At 37.2% G+C, this 17,028-nt stretch overlaps 3 protein-coding genes across 3 annotated transcripts; 1 reads left to right on the top strand and 2 right to left on the bottom strand.

Moving 5' to 3' along the window:
* Positions 1 to 324: 324 nt before the first annotated feature.
* Positions 325 to 3,925, bottom strand: LOC113701272 (uncharacterized). The gene is made up of 3 exons (XM_027221840.2): positions 3,075 to 3,925; positions 1,829 to 1,939; positions 325 to 888 (listed from the first exon to the last, which is right to left on the bottom strand). Exons 1-3 carry the CDS (start codon positions 3,744 to 3,746, stop codon positions 691 to 693), a joined length of 981 nt encoding a protein of 326 aa, XP_027077641.1. The 5' UTR covers positions 3,747 to 3,925; the 3' UTR covers positions 325 to 690.
* A 4,029-nt stretch (positions 3,926 to 7,954) lies between these two features.
* On the top strand, positions 7,955 to 12,791 carry LOC113701238 (phospho-2-dehydro-3-deoxyheptonate aldolase 2, chloroplastic-like). The gene is made up of 5 exons (XM_027221791.2): positions 7,955 to 8,657; positions 9,304 to 9,581; positions 9,826 to 10,102; positions 10,957 to 11,202; positions 11,985 to 12,791. Exons 1-5 carry the CDS (start codon positions 8,121 to 8,123, stop codon positions 12,246 to 12,248), a joined length of 1,602 nt encoding a protein of 533 aa, XP_027077592.1. The 5' UTR covers positions 7,955 to 8,120; the 3' UTR covers positions 12,249 to 12,791.
* Positions 12,792 to 14,450: 1,659 nt separating this feature from the next.
* On the bottom strand, positions 14,451 to 15,763 carry LOC113701582 (uncharacterized). The gene is made up of 2 exons (XM_027222312.2): positions 15,416 to 15,763; positions 14,451 to 14,987 (listed from the first exon to the last, which is right to left on the bottom strand). The coding sequence occupies exons 1-2, from the start codon at positions 15,576 to 15,578 to the stop codon at positions 14,680 to 14,682; spliced, it is 471 nt and encodes a 156-aa protein (XP_027078113.1). The 5' UTR covers positions 15,579 to 15,763; the 3' UTR covers positions 14,451 to 14,679.
* Between the last annotated feature and the right edge of the window lie 1,265 nt (positions 15,764 to 17,028).

The raw sequence follows: 17,028 nt of genomic DNA, 5'->3' as shown, positions 1-17,028 counted from the left end.
AGCGGGCCTTTAAAATACCGTACAAAAAAGTTGACCTTTATGGCCACAAAAATATTTTTATTTGACCAGCTCCCTTAACCCACGGTCTATTGTTCAGTGTGCCATGAAGCAACTCAGGCAAATTCTCTAATGAATTCATGAGAAACAAAACATAGGGCCAATAATTTAGTCTCAATGAAAAGATAGAATGCAGCTGAAAATAACGGAGTTCAGTTAAAGTGGACAAAGGTTCATCAAGACTGCCATTACTCGTTTTCTTCCAAACCACCATGGGAGACAGGACCCTTTACTCCGAATCAATGAGAAAAAAAAATGGAAGAAAAATGAAGGATAAAAGGCCAAAGCACTTGATATATGAGCAAGCGAAATCTTTACAAAGTTTGATAAATTAATAATCCAAAAGTTCCATGAATGAATCATGTATTGTTAGTTGTTACAATGCTTTCTTCAAAAGAACTACACTAACACATTTCAGTTTTCCTGTTTCTATCTTTTATAACCTCTTCTTCCTTGAACCATGCAGTCAAATACTTGTTGCAGGGTAATTGAAAGTAAGGATATCCATCCTTCCACGAAGATCAGATGCCAGAAGGGCATTTCAACTGCTTCAGTTAAACAAGGCCCAGTATCTGGATTTCATCTATGAACAAAACGGGCATGTCCATTTCTGGTTACTGCCAGGAACATCTACTACATATTATCATTGTTGCTCTCTTTCTGACCAGCCACGGCTTGGATTTGGTTTTTCCCCAACTGTTGGACACCGTCAACAACTGAATTAGATGCAGCAGGTGTATTATTTCCATGATTCTCTTCCCGCTTGGTATCCCATAATTTTCCACTTTTTGCAATTGCAAGGATGAGTTCCAGTTGTTTTTGTTGCTGCTCCTACAGAAGAAAACAAAGCAATGCAGTTCCAGTCAGTTCAAACTCGCATATGAAAGTAGGTACCATAATATTCTGAAAATAATGCCAATCTGCTTGTGTCTGATATTATTGTTACAAAGCGTTTTACTTGATCCTGAATGTACATGAAAGTCTGTGTGAGTTTCTGTGTCTTGGTTCCTTTGTTGTTCCTTTCTCCCTGGGTTTAGGGAGGAGGGAGCAGCTATTACTAATACTATTTGGACACCTTTTCAACAAGATTTCTATCAATCTTACTATCGTGGTCCAACTGTCATATAGCATGAGTGCTGTTTTCTTTTCATTGTGTTAATTTCTGTCTACATGAAAAAAAAGGGAAAAAATAAAATAAAGTATCTACGGGCAACATAAAAGAAATAAAATAGCAACAGGATTAGTTGTAACAAAAAGGTAAGGAATATCAAAGCGGCAGAACCACAAAAATATGTGTCCAAGTTTTCTCTTCTGGACAATTATAGGTAAGTTGGGACATTCTTGAGCACAAATAACCAAATAGTCACACTTATAAGACTGGAAACTAAGGGGTAAAGATGAGAAGTAAAAGCAAGCAAGCTTAGTAACCGGGAAATTGCCCAAAAAAAAAATGAACTTAGGAAACAAGTTTGCTGAGTTGGCAATAGGACATGGTAAGAGCAGTCGAATGTTAGTGCATGTCGCTCGGAATCTATTTTGTTGTTAGCTGCAGTATTCTTTCTTTAGTCTTATCAGTAGCCGAGGGCTGTTAGAAGTGATTTATAGCCACCTTTATGGAATTGGAAAGCCTTTCAATGGCATCACTAGATGCATCTTTTGCTTTCCACATGCAACTATGTCAACTTTAGCCTATTTCTGGTATTCATTTCAGAAATTCATGTGGAGTTTATTAGACAAAGATGACCTTGAGAAAATACACAGAATAGCTTACCTGCATTGCCAGCAGAACCTTTTGAATTTCACCAAGCTCCTTCTCCAGAATGTCCTCTTGAATGGCCAACGCTCTAGTTGCCTCAGAGTTCTTTTGGGCCAATGCAGCAGTCTACACAGGTGAAGCCAATAACAAAACTTAGGAGATAAACTTCTTGCATAAACTGTTGACCCGAGAGAAGGAAGCATATGTACAGTATGATGCAACATGATTCAAACTCTGCCCCTATGACATGTCAGAATGATACATAAAAGTTTCAAATCTAGATGACTACTCTGTTTTGATGACATATTTGCCATAATCATAATTAAGTGTCAAACAAAAATGACAGAAAGTTGTAGGCGCCGAAATTAGATGTCTACAAAGGACAACACTCCAACCAGCTGCTTTTAAATTGAAGACAAATTATATTGGATAATGAATTTATCAAATAAATCATGTGGGATAATGAATTTATCAAATCAGATATACTTAAAAGATCTAAGTTGGAGCTTACTCGACTCACAACTGACCAAATTACCAAAATCACTGGAATCGATTATCAAACAAATGCAATTCCCAACAAAAAGGAGGCCACATTTCAATTCCAAAAGACAGGCCAATGTCTTATATTCCACAACATTCTATCTCATGTTCTGCATGCAAAAAGGTTCACAAGAGCCTCCATGAATTCCGCCTTACAAGTCCACTCCAAGCCATAACCAGGGAAGAAAAAGACAAGTCACCTGACTGCTTATAGAACATTAAACACACGTAGATTCCTTCCAACGACTTGAGCAACAAATTAATGATTGAAAGGTGAATTTCCAGACCTACTCTAGACGAAATAGAATTCTCCACACATTAATCACAAATTTCTGCTAACATTTTAGTTGGGTGACAGCACAAAAGAAAAAGGTACAAGTTCTACAAACATATCATAGTATTTTAACGTGTAAATAAGCATATGGAAACAATACACCGCACAAACATTAGCTACCACGTAAGTCAGGTAATTCAACCAGAATTCATTTTTCGAGGGCTCATATGAGTGATATAATAACCAATTCAAACTACAACTCTACAACATTTGCATGCATTCATTACCCTCAGCAACAAATTATAACAAATTCTCTCCCCCTTTAATCCAAGAAACTCAGTAATTAACTAGATAAAAGATTATTGGAACCTTTAGCCATGTCACATTACCATATTTGTAATCCAAATTGACAAGAAACACTAAACGTTAAGGATATAACATCAATACCTCAGCAATGGGCTCTTTCAAGGCCTTCCTAAAAACCCGAAATCGGATTCCAAGCTTCTCAAGCTGCCTAGACAAAGCCCGGATAACTGTAGCCGAGCTCTTGAAGTCCTCCTCTAATTTCTCAATTCTCTCCACTAAATTCACCGGCCTCGAGAAATACTTCGCTTGACAAATCCTCCTCCATTGCCTCCTCCGAATAACCGCCCCAACCAAAACTCCAGCAACCAAAACCACACATTGCCACACCATCCCCTTCTCTCCCAACCACTGAAAAACCATCCTTTGACCGCCCAAAAATCCAGAATTCACGGCTAAAATGCCCGAAATCGCGATGGACGAAACCAAGCAGAAAAACTCCAAAATTGAAAGAAATGCATCAAAATTGACATCCCAGTTGGCAGGATTCTCACTTCGGCTTTCTTCCCCTACAGTTCCATCTAAGTCCAAGGACTTAACCTGGATGGACCAGGTATGGTTCTGGATTGGTGGTATAAATGTAGCAAACTTCAGGAAATGGGGTTTTTGAGCATGGAATCTTGAGGGGTTTAAGAAGGGTTTTGGATACGATAAAAGGGGAAGTCTCGGGTTTCTGAGATGGGTTTTGGAGGTGTTGATTGTAGTGTTGATTCGGGAATTTGGGCTAGTCAATAGGTTTCTTGATGCCAGTGACATGTTATTTTATCCTTTGTTGGGGATTGGAATAGTGAAAATTTGAAACAATTGGTTATGGATAATGGGAATGAAAATTCAGCTGAAGTAATTAGTTAAAGATTGAAACAGGAAAAAGAGAAATGGAGGACTTGGTAATGCATGGTGTGATAAGCTGCGGAGGAAAACGGCTGAACTGAGCTGAGAGTGAGATGGCAGGGCGGAGAGAGAGAGACAGATTAGGTTCGATGAGTTCAACAATTGGCGCCCGAGTGAGGCGGTAGGTGCACGTTAGTCTCTTTCCCGTTTAAGTACATTAAACTGCGCTCTTTATGGAAGGGTTATTCACCTAGGAGTCCTCGAAGTTTTTCCAAGATTTTGTTTTAGCCTACAAATTTTAGGCTGACATGAGCTTGAGGATTTGAAATTATTCGTAATTAATTTTGTAATAATACTGTAACACTTTTCGTGAAATAAAATATGCAAGATATATATTATTAGTGTTCTAATACCATTGCAAATGCAGCTAGTGTGCATGTATAGTATGTACTTTTAAATTTGCGTGCCATTCTCTTTTCAATTAATCTTTTTTACACTAATAATATATATATATATATTAGGGGATTTAGAATTCAAGTCACTTAATTTCAATTTTAATTCGAACTTTAAGTTTTGTATTGCCACTATATATACACTGTTAGTCTAGAAAAAATCAATTCATTATTTTTTTCATCAACTAGTACTACTATTGGATTTTAATGAATAGTCCCTAATTATTTTAGAGACCATTATGGAGATCATGTGGAAGACAAGTTGTGATGCGCATGGGTTATGACTTCTTTAATTTTAACAAGTGCATGAAAAATGGCTTCGAAAAGGTCTGGAAGAAGCAGCCACGTGAATTTATCTACTTGACCTTCATGCCTCGGCTAGAAGGATATTCCAAGCTAAACAGGAATACTGAATCCTGTCGTCATCAAAGAGAAAACTAATTAACTATGTAAATTTGGGTAAATCCATGGCGCCTTCAACTTACTGATTAACTATAATGTCAACTTGGGAAATGTTATACTTCTTCAGGATTGCTTCAAACAGCAAGTAATTAAGAAATCAATTAACAGAACAAGGAATATGATCATCTCAGCACCAGTGAACAAAAAGTTCTATTTGCATGAATGACGATTCTAGGTAGAGTTCAGTACGGGTTTGTCGAAGCTTGACTTCTGATGTAGATGTGAATCATGTGATGGTGGAGAAACAAATGAAATGAGCAAAAATGGAAGAAAATATGAGCTACACCAGAAAAATCAAAAGCAGTGTGGCAAATGTGAATTACATGCGTGCTTCTTGAATGAGACCTCTTCTAGAGGGAAGGACAATGTGTCCCAAGCATTAATTTAATTGAATTCCATGTAGAGCTTTTGTCGCAGACTCAGTCATGGTTAGCAATATTGGCCGATTCCGATACGAATCGGCTTAATCGGAATGGAGGGGATCGATACGATACTCATTTTCGAATCGCGGATATTACTATATATTCGCGGCAACTTACTCTAACTCGATCGAAATTAATCGATCAGAATTCGTAATGCATGGTATCGGCTGATATATCTGAATCAATTCGGAGTCAATTCGAAAATTTTTTCAGATTTAGCTTTTTTTTTTTGTTGGTATTTTCTAATTTTAATAATTTTTTTCAGATTTTTTAAAAATTTTTATGTGTTATAATGTGCGTATCGCTTGATATTCAACCAATATATCGTAACGGATATGAAACAACCGAGACCGTAACCATGATCCACGACAGCAAACCGTGGGTGCAGTACAAGATGGACCTTGTAGAAAATTCATCCACAGCGATTCTCACGTGATTCCCATGCAATCATTCATACGCCCAAGGGAAAAGGATCCAACTGGGCACATTCTTATTTCTTTTGTTTTGTTTGTATGAATTGATTCAGATGGGCACATGGATTGTGAATAAGATCAAGGGACCCTTGAAGGGACTCAGAGGTCACTTGATCAACGAATGGAAATCAGTTCCCGTACGAGGGGAGGGCCGAGGAAGGCTACTCAACGACAAGATTTCGTGTGATTCATGGCTCCACGCCTTCCAATCAAAGCCACATCTTCTCCAGTCTCCATAGTCCACAGCAGAAGAATTATTGCTCTTTCAAAAACATCACCATTCTTCCAATTATTGCTTACGATCATACTCCTAAGTATTTCATTGATTCATATAGAATTTCTTTTGAATGCCAAACGCATGAAAAACTCCAGCCCACCTCTAGTTTGAAAAGAAACTCGGAGAAACAATAAGATAAATAGATATATTGATGCAGCTGATTTTCGAATATTGGAAAATACCTATATGTCAATTAAAAATGATAGGAGTGCTAAAGGTTCAGCCGACAAATGGTCCCAAAAGTGAGAAAGCAGGATAGATTTTTAGGTGCAGGAAAGCTATGGCCAAAAATGTCATGCTGCAAAGAAAACTAGCAGGCAAAAGGTGTCGTCGGAGCGGTGCGGTATCCCAGGAGAAGGTCCCATGGTGATGGATACTGGTAGGAAGAGGGACAAATTCTTAATGTACATATGGGCTTATTTCACTTTTTCCATGTGCGGGTGAAGATTTGCGGCAGTGCATGAATGATTAGACTATACGCCCATGCAGTGTTTGAACTTTGAAGTTGAACAAGCATTTTCTCATGTATATCAATTGAAAGACTGAATTAGAGGGAACTTAAATAAATTGAGCTCTGAAAAAAAAAAATATATATATATATATGACAGAAAATCAAAATAATTTTACGGTGTATGTATAAATATCAACATCATAGTTCATACATGTAAGCCATTAGTTATTTTCGATATACATAAAAATAAATTAAATTGACTAAATGTTATCATTTGATTGGTCGTTTTTCTCATGATTTGACCGGGTTTTGGCAATCTAAATGTTGTAATATAATAAATTTTAGAAAAATTATTAGAATGGTCCTTCACATTTCCAAAAAAAAAAAAAAATCTTTTTTGGTCCCTTGCATATAAAATGCTGTAAAATAGTCTTTTACGTATAAAAAATGTATCAATTTAGTTTTAGAACTTATTTTTGACCAAATTTCAAGCTTAAAAAACATGTCTCCCACCAACTAACTTGCAATTATCTCCCACCACTCTCCCTTGATCCCTTCCCCCTCCTCCTTTCCATCTCCCTCACCAAACCCATCTTCTCCTACTCCAAAATCTCTCCTAAATTTGGTCTTTGAAGGCCAAATCTTCTTTCTATCGATTTGCCCCTCTATCCTTCCTAAAATCGCCCTCCTAAGATGTTGGCAATGAAAATGTAAGAGGGCAGCAAGTTAGTGGGAAGAAGATGAGAAGTGAAGGTGGTGGTGAGCGAATGTGAGAAAAGCGGAAGAGGGTGATTGTACGTGTGACTTATTTTTAAAGGAGATTTTAATCATGCTTTAATTTTACTCCTAAAAGGATGATCACGTTGCTAGGGTGTAATTCTTTTTTGTGCAAATTTAATTGGGCATAGGTTATAGGATCAAGATGGTGCATAGGTTAATAGGAGAAATTATCTTGTACGATTTTATGTGTAAGAGATCAAAAAAAGAATTTTTTGAAATGTAAAGGTCCACTTTGGTCATTTTGCCAAACTTTTAAGGAATATACCATGATACCCCTATTCATTTTCTTCATTTACTCGTGTGTTAGTAACTTTTTTTTTTTTTATTAGACGGCAATAGTTAATCTAATCTAATTTTACTCTTATTCTTACTCTTATCCTAACCTACCTTGGAAGGGAAGAGACTTAATGGGATCTAAAAAAAATGAGATCTAGAGAAATGGATGGGGACTGAATCACCATCTAATTAGACGAGTATATTGCACGCCTATATGAATTTGAAAGAAGTTACGTATAGTGACACATTGATAGGAGACAAGTACATTACATACTCATATAAATTTGGAAGAAATTAGTTATAGTAACAATAGTAACACATTGATGCAAGACAAATACACTGCATGCTCATATGAACTTGGAAAAAGTCACATACAGTGATAAAATTTAAAACCTTAATCTTTTATCCTACCAAGACTTAAAACGTTTGTAACAGCCAACAGGCCAAAGGGCCGTTGGTTCCCACGTGGTAGTAGCTGCCCCCGCCAAACCTAACTCCCTCAGGCGCCTTTGACTCCCCCCAGTTCTGCCAACGAAACACATCTCATCATTTATTTAAACCCTCCAAAACTCTTCCTCTTCTTTTATAAAGCCAGCCACCAGCCACTGTCCTCGTCCTCGTCCTCCTCCTCCTCTGCCGCCATTTCCTCCCTGATTTCTTGAACAAAAAGAGCAAGAATTTCTGAAGAAATTCAGGGAGAAAAACAATGGCTTTATCAAACACCTCAGCTTTAGCTTCAAAATCACTTCTTCCCTCCTACAACCAACCCCATCAGCCCAGTTTAGCTTTCCTCCTCCCAAGCTCCACCGCCAACAGCCTCCCGCAACCCAAAATCCGCCACCCCATTTCTGCCGTTCACGCGTCGGAGCCAGCTAAGACCCCTGTTACATCCACTGCTGCTACCAAGGCTGCGCCATCTGTGGCGGCTAGACCAGGGAAATGGAGTGTGGATAGCTGGAAAACCAAGAAGGCTTTGCAGCTGCCTGAGTACCCAAATCAAGAAGAGTTGAAATCGGTTCTTGAAATTATTGAGGCTTATCCTCCATTGGTCTTTGCTGGTGAAGCTAGGAATTTGGAGGAGAAGCTTGCTGAGGCTGCGTTGGGGAATGCTTTCTTGTTGCAAGGTGGGGATTGTGCTGAGAGCTTCAAGGAGTTTAATGCTAATAATACACGGGATACTTTCAGAATTCTTCTTCAGATGAGTGTTGTTCTCATGTTTGGTGGTCAAATGCCTGTGATTAAGGTAAATGTATCCCTATCCATATCCAATCAATCTCGCTTTTATTGTTTTCTGCTATTTATTTCTACTGGAGATGAAATGGGTTCTTTCTATTTGCTGTTATTAAGGTATTTGTACGCGATCAAGATCACTTTTTTTGAATTGTTTGATTTGGTCTTGTTATTGGTGGATATGAATATGTATTTAAATTTGTGTTTCATTAGTGTAATTGTCAGTTGAGATTTAGTACTACTGCAATATGAATGATTACATTAAAGGTCAGACAGGAACTTCTTGCTTTTTAGTTAGAGATGCGTTCTTCAAAGGGAGAGTGTGTAGAAGTCTTTAGCCGCTAATGTCAGCGCTAGTAATTATAGGAATGTCTGAAAACTTTTAAAAGAGTTATTTTAGGTGTCCAAAGTTATCTTATGCTCAAATTTTCATACGAGTCTGGTATAACATTATGATATGCTGCCACCACTTCTTCTTCTTCTTCTTTTGGTTTTTATTTTTTTGGAGGGGGGGGGGGTGGTGGTTTGTGTGTGGAAGATGGAATAGCTGTTTGATGGAAGTTCAAGTCTATTTGCAAGTTCATTGTTATTTTTGTTGTATATTAAGATCAAATTGATTCTGGTGGTATTAACTAGTGGTGACAATTAAATGTATGTAGGTTGGAAGAATGGCGGGACAGTTTGCAAAACCAAGGTCAGACCCTTTTGAAGAGAAGGATGGTGTAAAGCTGCCTAGTTATAAGGGAGACAATATCAACGGTGATGCTTTTGATGAGAAATCGAGACTTCCAGATCCTCAGAGATTGATAAGGGCCTACTGCCAATCTGCTGCAACTCTCAATCTTCTAAGGGCCTTTGCTACTGGTGGTTATGCTGCAATGCAGAGGGTCACGGAGTGGAATCTTGATTTTGTGGAGCACAGTGAACAGGGAGATAGGTGTGTGAAAGAATTTAGGAACAGAGAGAAGTTTTAGGACATCTCAGATTACCAATTCTTGGCATTCTCAATTCTTTTTTTGACTAAGTTTTTAGAAGATGGAGGAATTATATGGTTCAGACAAGAAGCCCTTCAACCATTTTAGCATCTACTTTGTCAGACTTAGTGCATATGGCAATTTGTACTTGGAACTGTCCTTCAAACTTTCTTAACATGTTATGTGTGCTACTGGATTGTTTGGCAGGTATCAAGAACTGGCTCACAGGGTTGATGAAGCCTTAGGGTTCATGGCTGCTGCCGGACTTACTATTGACCACCCTATCATGTCATCAACTGAATTTTGGACATCCCACGAATGCTTACTATTACCTTATGAGCAAGCACTTACCAGGGAGGATTCAACTTCTGGACTTTTCTATGATTGCTCTGCTCACATGCTCTGGGTTGGAGAGCGCACAAGGCAACTGGATGGTGCCCACGTAGAATTTTTAAGAGGAGTTGCTAATCCTCTTGGCATTAAGGTATCTATGGTGTTTATTCTCTTTAAAAACTTTATAAACTGATTGAACTATGGTGCTAATCCCCTTGGAACTGAGGTATGCGTGGTGCTTATTCTATTTAAATATTGGAATTGTCTAGGAAATAATTTGAAGCAGAATTTGCCTCCCTGCCCCAGAATTGTCTCCCATTTTTCTTGCATAAAAGAAATTCAAGTAGCTGATTCATTTGGCTCTGTTTGCAGTATGGTTTATTATATATGGCAATCTTGTGCATAGACAACACTTTTATCAGATGTAATTGGTTTCCCAGTAACCCTTAGTTGTTATAGTATCAACAGAGTATGTAAGCTAGATCTGTCTCCCTCCAATTTACCAAAGAGGGGGTAAAATTTCCATTGTATTGTTGTCTGCTATTTCTGGTGTTATACTATGCTATATGTGTGGCTGTTCCATGCGCAACTTTATACCTTGTAGAAGTGATGGACTGACACATAGGTGGGGGACATTGGGCAGATGTTGCGAGAAACTTTTAAAGTACATTTCAGCTTTAAAATCAGCATTACTAATTTTTTCTTCCATGTTTATTAAATTTTTAGCAAGTATCTTCAAAAGATTGCTCAAGCAATTAAATTTTTTAAATTAGATTGCTCAACACTACTAATTTTTAAATTTGGTGTTATGAGTAGCAGTAAGGATAATGTTACATTGAATATTTTCTCAAGCAATTAAAGGCAATATGGATCTTCAAATTCTCAAGCAAAAAATGATCCACCTGTACTCTGAGCTGCGTCTACATATTGATGATGTCGTCCTGTGATATCAGGAAACTAGTTTATGTTGCATTTCTTTAATCCTAAAATAATGTGTAATTGCAGGTGAGCCAGAAGATGGATCCAAAGGAGCTAGTTAACATCATTGAGATTCTAAATCCAATGAACAAGCCGGGAAGAATTACTGTAATTGTTAGGATGGGTGCAGAGAATATGAGGGTTAAACTTGCCCATTTGATCAGGGCTGTTCGTGGAGCCGGGCAGATTGTCACTTGGGTCTGTGATCCTATGCATGGGAACACAATCAAGGCACCCTGCGGACTAAAAACTCGTGCTTTTGATGCAATATTGGTATTATATACTCTTCTTTTCTACTTAATGTTAGTTATTTATGTCAATTTGCTTTCCTGTCTTTGGTTGTGGCTTCAAAACCTGAAAGTGAGAAATATGTGATGATTTTTTGTATCAAACTTCCCAAAAATCTGCATTTGAAAAATCTTCTCTGAATTTTGTGACCTTTCCATAACAACTCTATGAGTTTTCGGAAATTGACTCCTAAATGGTTCCTTTTTTCCCACAAAAATGGAATGAAGAAAAAGTGACTAACTAGTTGTTCTTTTGATAAATAACAGACTTAAACTCCTTAGTAGCATACTGTCTTTCTGCAACTTATATTAAAATTTTAAGTTGGTTGTTATCCATATTTAGGTTAATGAGAACATTCTCAACAACAAAATTTGTGGTGTTCTATAGAGTTTAGGCCAAATGACAAGTTTATTGGAATACGATTATTGGTGGTAGGTGGAAAAGTAAAGTCTCAATTAATCATCACAAAAACTCCAAAATGGGGCACTTGTTATATTAGTGGTCCACTGCTAGGTCTTGGTCCTCTTGGATGTCAGGTCGTAATAATTTGGTGACATTTGATTGTGATCAGTGGGATCACCTTCCAATTATGTTTTGAAAATCATTAATGGACATGGAGTAGTTTGCATGTGACTGCATGTGTACTCGGAAGAAAAGAAGCAACAAAGAATCTTGCAGATGTAACCCGTATCTCATTTTGATCTTCTTAGTTTAGTATATTGGAAATCTATATGGACAACACCATGATGTTACATATGTGTTGGCAGGCTGAGGTTCGAGCATTCTTTGACGTGCACGAGCAAGAAGGGAGCCACCCAGGGGGAGTTCACCTGGAAATGACAGGGCAGAATGTGACGGAGTGTATTGGGGGGTCAAGGACGGTAACATATGATGACCTGAGCTCTCGCTACCACACACATTGTGACCCACGACTTAATGCTTCTCAGTCTCTGGAACTCGCATTCATTATAGCTGAAAGGTTAAGAAAAAGAAGGATTGGAACTCAGCGTCTGCTCTCCTTGAGCATGTAACTAGGATATCTGCTCAAACCTTGTCATCTGGCAAACTAGTTCAGATCAGCCTACTTTAAGCTTAAAGAAGGTATATCAGTAAGCAAACAATGCACCGTTGGGTGGATTTAGAAAGGTTTCAATATTGCTGAGAATCAACCTTTGATTTGGTTGCAACCCCACACAGGATTTCTGATTTGTTTGAGCTTCCTATGAACAAATCTTTGATGGGGTCTAACCTGAATTGAAGCTGCAAAGAGCAAAGAATTCTGCATTGCTTATTTTGGAGAAGCTCAGGCTCTAGTAATGGTATCCATTTGAAGCTGGCATATATGAGAGGATTTAATCTGTACTACGAGTTTTATGAGTTTGTTTGCTGTTTAAGTTGGAAGTTTGTTTTTGGCTTGCTTTTCATGTTTTGATGTATCACTGCTTTTGCTCGTGAAAAAATAATAGAGTTGTTCAAGAGCAAGCAGTTTTTGTAAGTTGTTTTTACCTCAAACTACTTTGAGTGTTTTTCTCCAAAGTTACATAAATTTATTTCTGTAATCCTTTACAAGTGAATTTTATGATCTGCTAATTTAAAGTTTAAACGTTAAATTATTGGGGTATGTATGTCATGACACACAAATCTAATGCGGATTGCCAGGAAAATGTGAAAAGAAATAAATGAAAATAAGGAATCATTGACTTGGAGGGCTGCAATCAGCTCCATTAATTGGGCCAGTTCAGGACAAAAGATAGGTTAGTGGTACTTTAAAGCTAAAAGATGGAAGGAAAAAATGAAAAAGAATGGAATTAATAGTATCCTAGGTGCAAAAAGAAAGAATGGAATTTGCACCTAGAATAGGATATATCTTGTCCGTATAGGCTGCTTCAAATTGTCGTCTTTGTTGCATGTTCATTACATCTTCTTATCAACCTGTTTGGATCCCTAAGTTTTTGAAATTTTTATTGAAAAATATAATATAGCGATGAGATTGTATAATTTGTATATGAAAAAACAAGAAATTGTTTTGAGTTTTGTGAAGAAAGTCAGAGAGAGAAGGTCCTACGACACCAAATCAAAGTTTGTCATTGGGACAATTCCGATAAAGTTGCCATGGAAATTCTGTCACGCAGAGACCAAATCAGTTGTCTTTCTTAGTCTTCAAAACCTGATTTGCGTGCACAAATTTCTTGCTGCATATGAAATTTAAATGGACCAATTTGGTGGATTCGTTTGTAAATTGTGACATTGTCGAGTTATAATTTGTTTGTATTACTTTCATTACGATGATTCTTGTAATCTTATGAGAAAAATCCAAGCTCTTTGGTGAAAGAACCAGCCAAGCTTCAAGTATAAAGAGTAACAAGAAATTCCACATGCAATAAACTTGCGTTGTTCAGCTTTTCGAAATCAACTTACATCATAATATCTCATGGCTCAAAATATTGACAGAAAACCTCTCTTTTATCTATTTTTGGGGATAATCTCAAGTACCTCCCTTCACCAAAAGAGATTAATAGCATAGCTCTTGAATGAGCAAAAGCAAAAATTTCTTTGGGGGAAAGATTGAAAGAGAAAAAGGAAGAAAAGAACCTAGCTCCTCTCTTAGAAAATCTTCCCCCCGTCCCAATCATAGCACCTAAAATTTAAAATCACTTCTATTCAATTCTAACTCTTTGATTATCCAATATTATTTCTTCTTTAATGACTGTTATTTTTAACCAACTGCTACCCTTCACCTTTCACTTACTTTAGATCTAAATATTCATTTCTAAACCTTTTCTAGACGTTTACGATAAAAATACTTTTCATCTTTTTTTTGAAAATTTATCACAAGAATTTATGAATTGTTTAGATGTGAGTATCTAGTCATATGTGCGATGTTTTGGGTTTGATTTGTTACAAGAATTTATGAATTTTTTTTAAATTTTTACTGATGTCATATTTTTGGGTTTGATTTGTTACAGAAATAGTAGAAAAAGGGAGGTACGTGGAATTAATAAAACTACAAGGGGTCTAGCTGTAGTTGCCATATACCTCAGGGGAGGTATTGGAAATTATCCCTTCTTTTATTCTGGTTAAAGAAACCTTCTTGTTTTCCTGATGCCTGCAAGAATTCCAAACCTCAAGCTGTTCCAATTAACATTTTAAGCCTTCTGTCCCACGTCAACAGGTATGGCAGCATAAACAAGCAGAAAGGAAAATTTATGGTCTAGTACTGCATGAGCCAGAAATTGCAACAATAGAAGAAATACAACCCCGAATTGAACAATAAGATACAAATTCAAGAACTTCGAGGCTTCTGCAGCTGCTATTGACAATTGTAGAGGGAATTTATAGTCCAGATTGAGCCACATTCAGCTCACTCATTTCAAATGTTGAGAAAAACCCTTTTTTTTTCCGTAATTGCTTTTGAATAGAAGTCTAGATCGGTACCACATCAAATCATCCAATCTGGTTCTATCATCTGCGGCGGTCGCCACAGGGTAACCAAATCCAACGCAGCTGAGAGATTACCTGTCTCAGTCTCACCTGAAATCCCTGCATCTTTTGAGAATGCAGTCTTCTGGTGCAGGTTTTTTGCGAAGCCGAACTTCGTGTAAACTTCCCAAGTCGCTGCTCCCAAGCAACATATCGATCATCGTGAAGTTTCTCATTGCAAGCTTGAGCTGTGAAAAAGAGAAAATCCTTAAATTGTGGAAAGCCGAGATCTCCCCTCAGGTATAACTCCTCACTCCTACTAGCTGCTGCTGCTGAGTATCCATTGTTCCCTGATAAAACTACTAATCCACGTCATTTGTAGCACAAAGAAAGAACACATCAAGACAGGCATTTCCGCGTGGATGTGTCCCTCCTTAGAAGAAGATTTTAGAAAATAATCTTTAGATATGTATTCTAACTATCCTTGTATCAAGCAACGAAACTAGCAACTAAGGAAGATTCTTGCATCAAGAAGACAGCATAAAGGAAAAGCATAGAGCACGAATACTTATGTCCGTATAATTCAATTCTCTGATGACAATTATATTCAAATTACTAATTCAATCCGAAATTTTCCTAGAATTCACGGCCTTGGACAAGAAATAGACTACATAATATGCATATAATTATCTGAAAATGAGAAAACCCCGCCAAAAATTTCAATATCAGAAGCTACAAATTATGAACTTCTCTCAACTTTCTTGACAATCGATCTTACCCGGCAAAACGCTAAAATGGAATGGTGACGGCGATGGCGATGGCGACGGCCATGGCGATGCTGAAGAAGGATCGGTGGGAGTTCTTAGAGCACTCATCCGGAGCTCCTCTCGGCGCAGCGTGGCATCCACCAACCTTTCCCAGTTGTCGTAAACTATACCCATGTTTGATTATTGATGATACCACAATTTAGATGATTCTTTCAACTTGCCTGATGATTTCAAACCAAGTTTCAAGACCTCCAATACCTCCCAAAGTTACTAAAACTAGAAATTTGTTTTTCTCTATTTTTTTTTTTTTTTGCCTTGCTTTAGTTTGCTTATACCAACGCTTTTCTCAGTTATTCCACAGATTCTAAAAGACTTGGCGTAACGAGCAACAATGTTTGTTAAGCCCGGCGATGACTCGGGAAGTGTCATCCTTTAGACTCACTCCCCTATTGGAGGAAGATGGGGTCGGTGGGCATGGCTCTTCCACTGCATTAATAGGGCTCTAACTGGAAAAGGATGTTTCTACTGTTACTTTGAGAAGAGAATTGTCGGTTTGATGTGGGAATATTGACCTTCTATCTTTGATTTTAAGCAAGATTGTTGGAAAATAAACTCCAAAGACGTTCTTAGATAATTTTGAAAACCTCCTTTCGCATTAGATTTTTCAATAGTACTCCCGAGGTTTAAAAATTACGTATACCTTCCATGATTTTATTGTTTTGATAGTAAAAGCTATTCAGTGGCTAAATTTTGCATGAATAACTGAACATATCCTCATATAATTGTGAAGTATATTTTACTTTTCTATAAAATTCTTAAGAAAATTTGAAACATTCACAAATCACAAATCCACTTTCAGTTTTTTTTTGGTATTATTTTAAACTTTCCATATTCGCACCTTCCAAATCACTATCACTATCTCTATGACTATCTTACCATCCATTTTATTGACAACCAACCCTAGCACATTGCGTTTGGGGATAATTTCACAAACCTCCCCCCTAAAGTTTATGATGATTGCAGGGAATACCCTCCAGGTTAAAAAAATTACATAAACCTCTCTTGGAAAATAGTTTGGGGCACACTTTGCTAATGTAAGCAAAATATCCCCATTGATAATCCTATATAGCCCTTAGAAATAAAATTCCTTTGTAATTTTAAACCTGATATATTGCCACATATTTTAAGAAAACTATCTATCAAATTCATTTCTCTTCCATCAAATAAAAAAATTTACACGTACGAACCACAAAAAAAAAAATCTTGGATACCAGTTAAGTAAGTAACCTAGTTTTGTAGGAGTTTACAATTTTTTTTCCAATTTAATATGATATGATGTAAAATTGGATTGAGGTGATTTGAGTGGTTAAAATGAGAAAGAATCTATTACTCTTGCTCTTCTTTATTTTCTCTCTCTCTCTCTCTCTCTCTCTCTCTTTTTTAACGATTTGTTAAGTTTAATTTTAAAAATGCATCACTTCATGGAGGTGTTAAATTGAGTAATTCATGAAGGTTGCTTTTATCATTTTAACGTGAAAGGTACTATCTGCAATTGTCATAAACCTCAGGGGAGGTTTGCGAAATTATCCCTTACGTTCAAGCAGAATCCATCGTTTGTGAGTTG

This window comes from Coffea arabica, chromosome 7e (genome assembly GCF_036785885.1).
Source record: "Coffea arabica cultivar ET-39 chromosome 7e, Coffea Arabica ET-39 HiFi, whole genome shotgun sequence".
Classification (NCBI taxonomy): domain Eukaryota; kingdom Viridiplantae; phylum Streptophyta; class Magnoliopsida; order Gentianales; family Rubiaceae; genus Coffea; species Coffea arabica.
The sequence above is the reverse complement of the archived record's forward strand: the minus strand, read 5'-3'. Positions and strand labels throughout refer to the sequence as shown.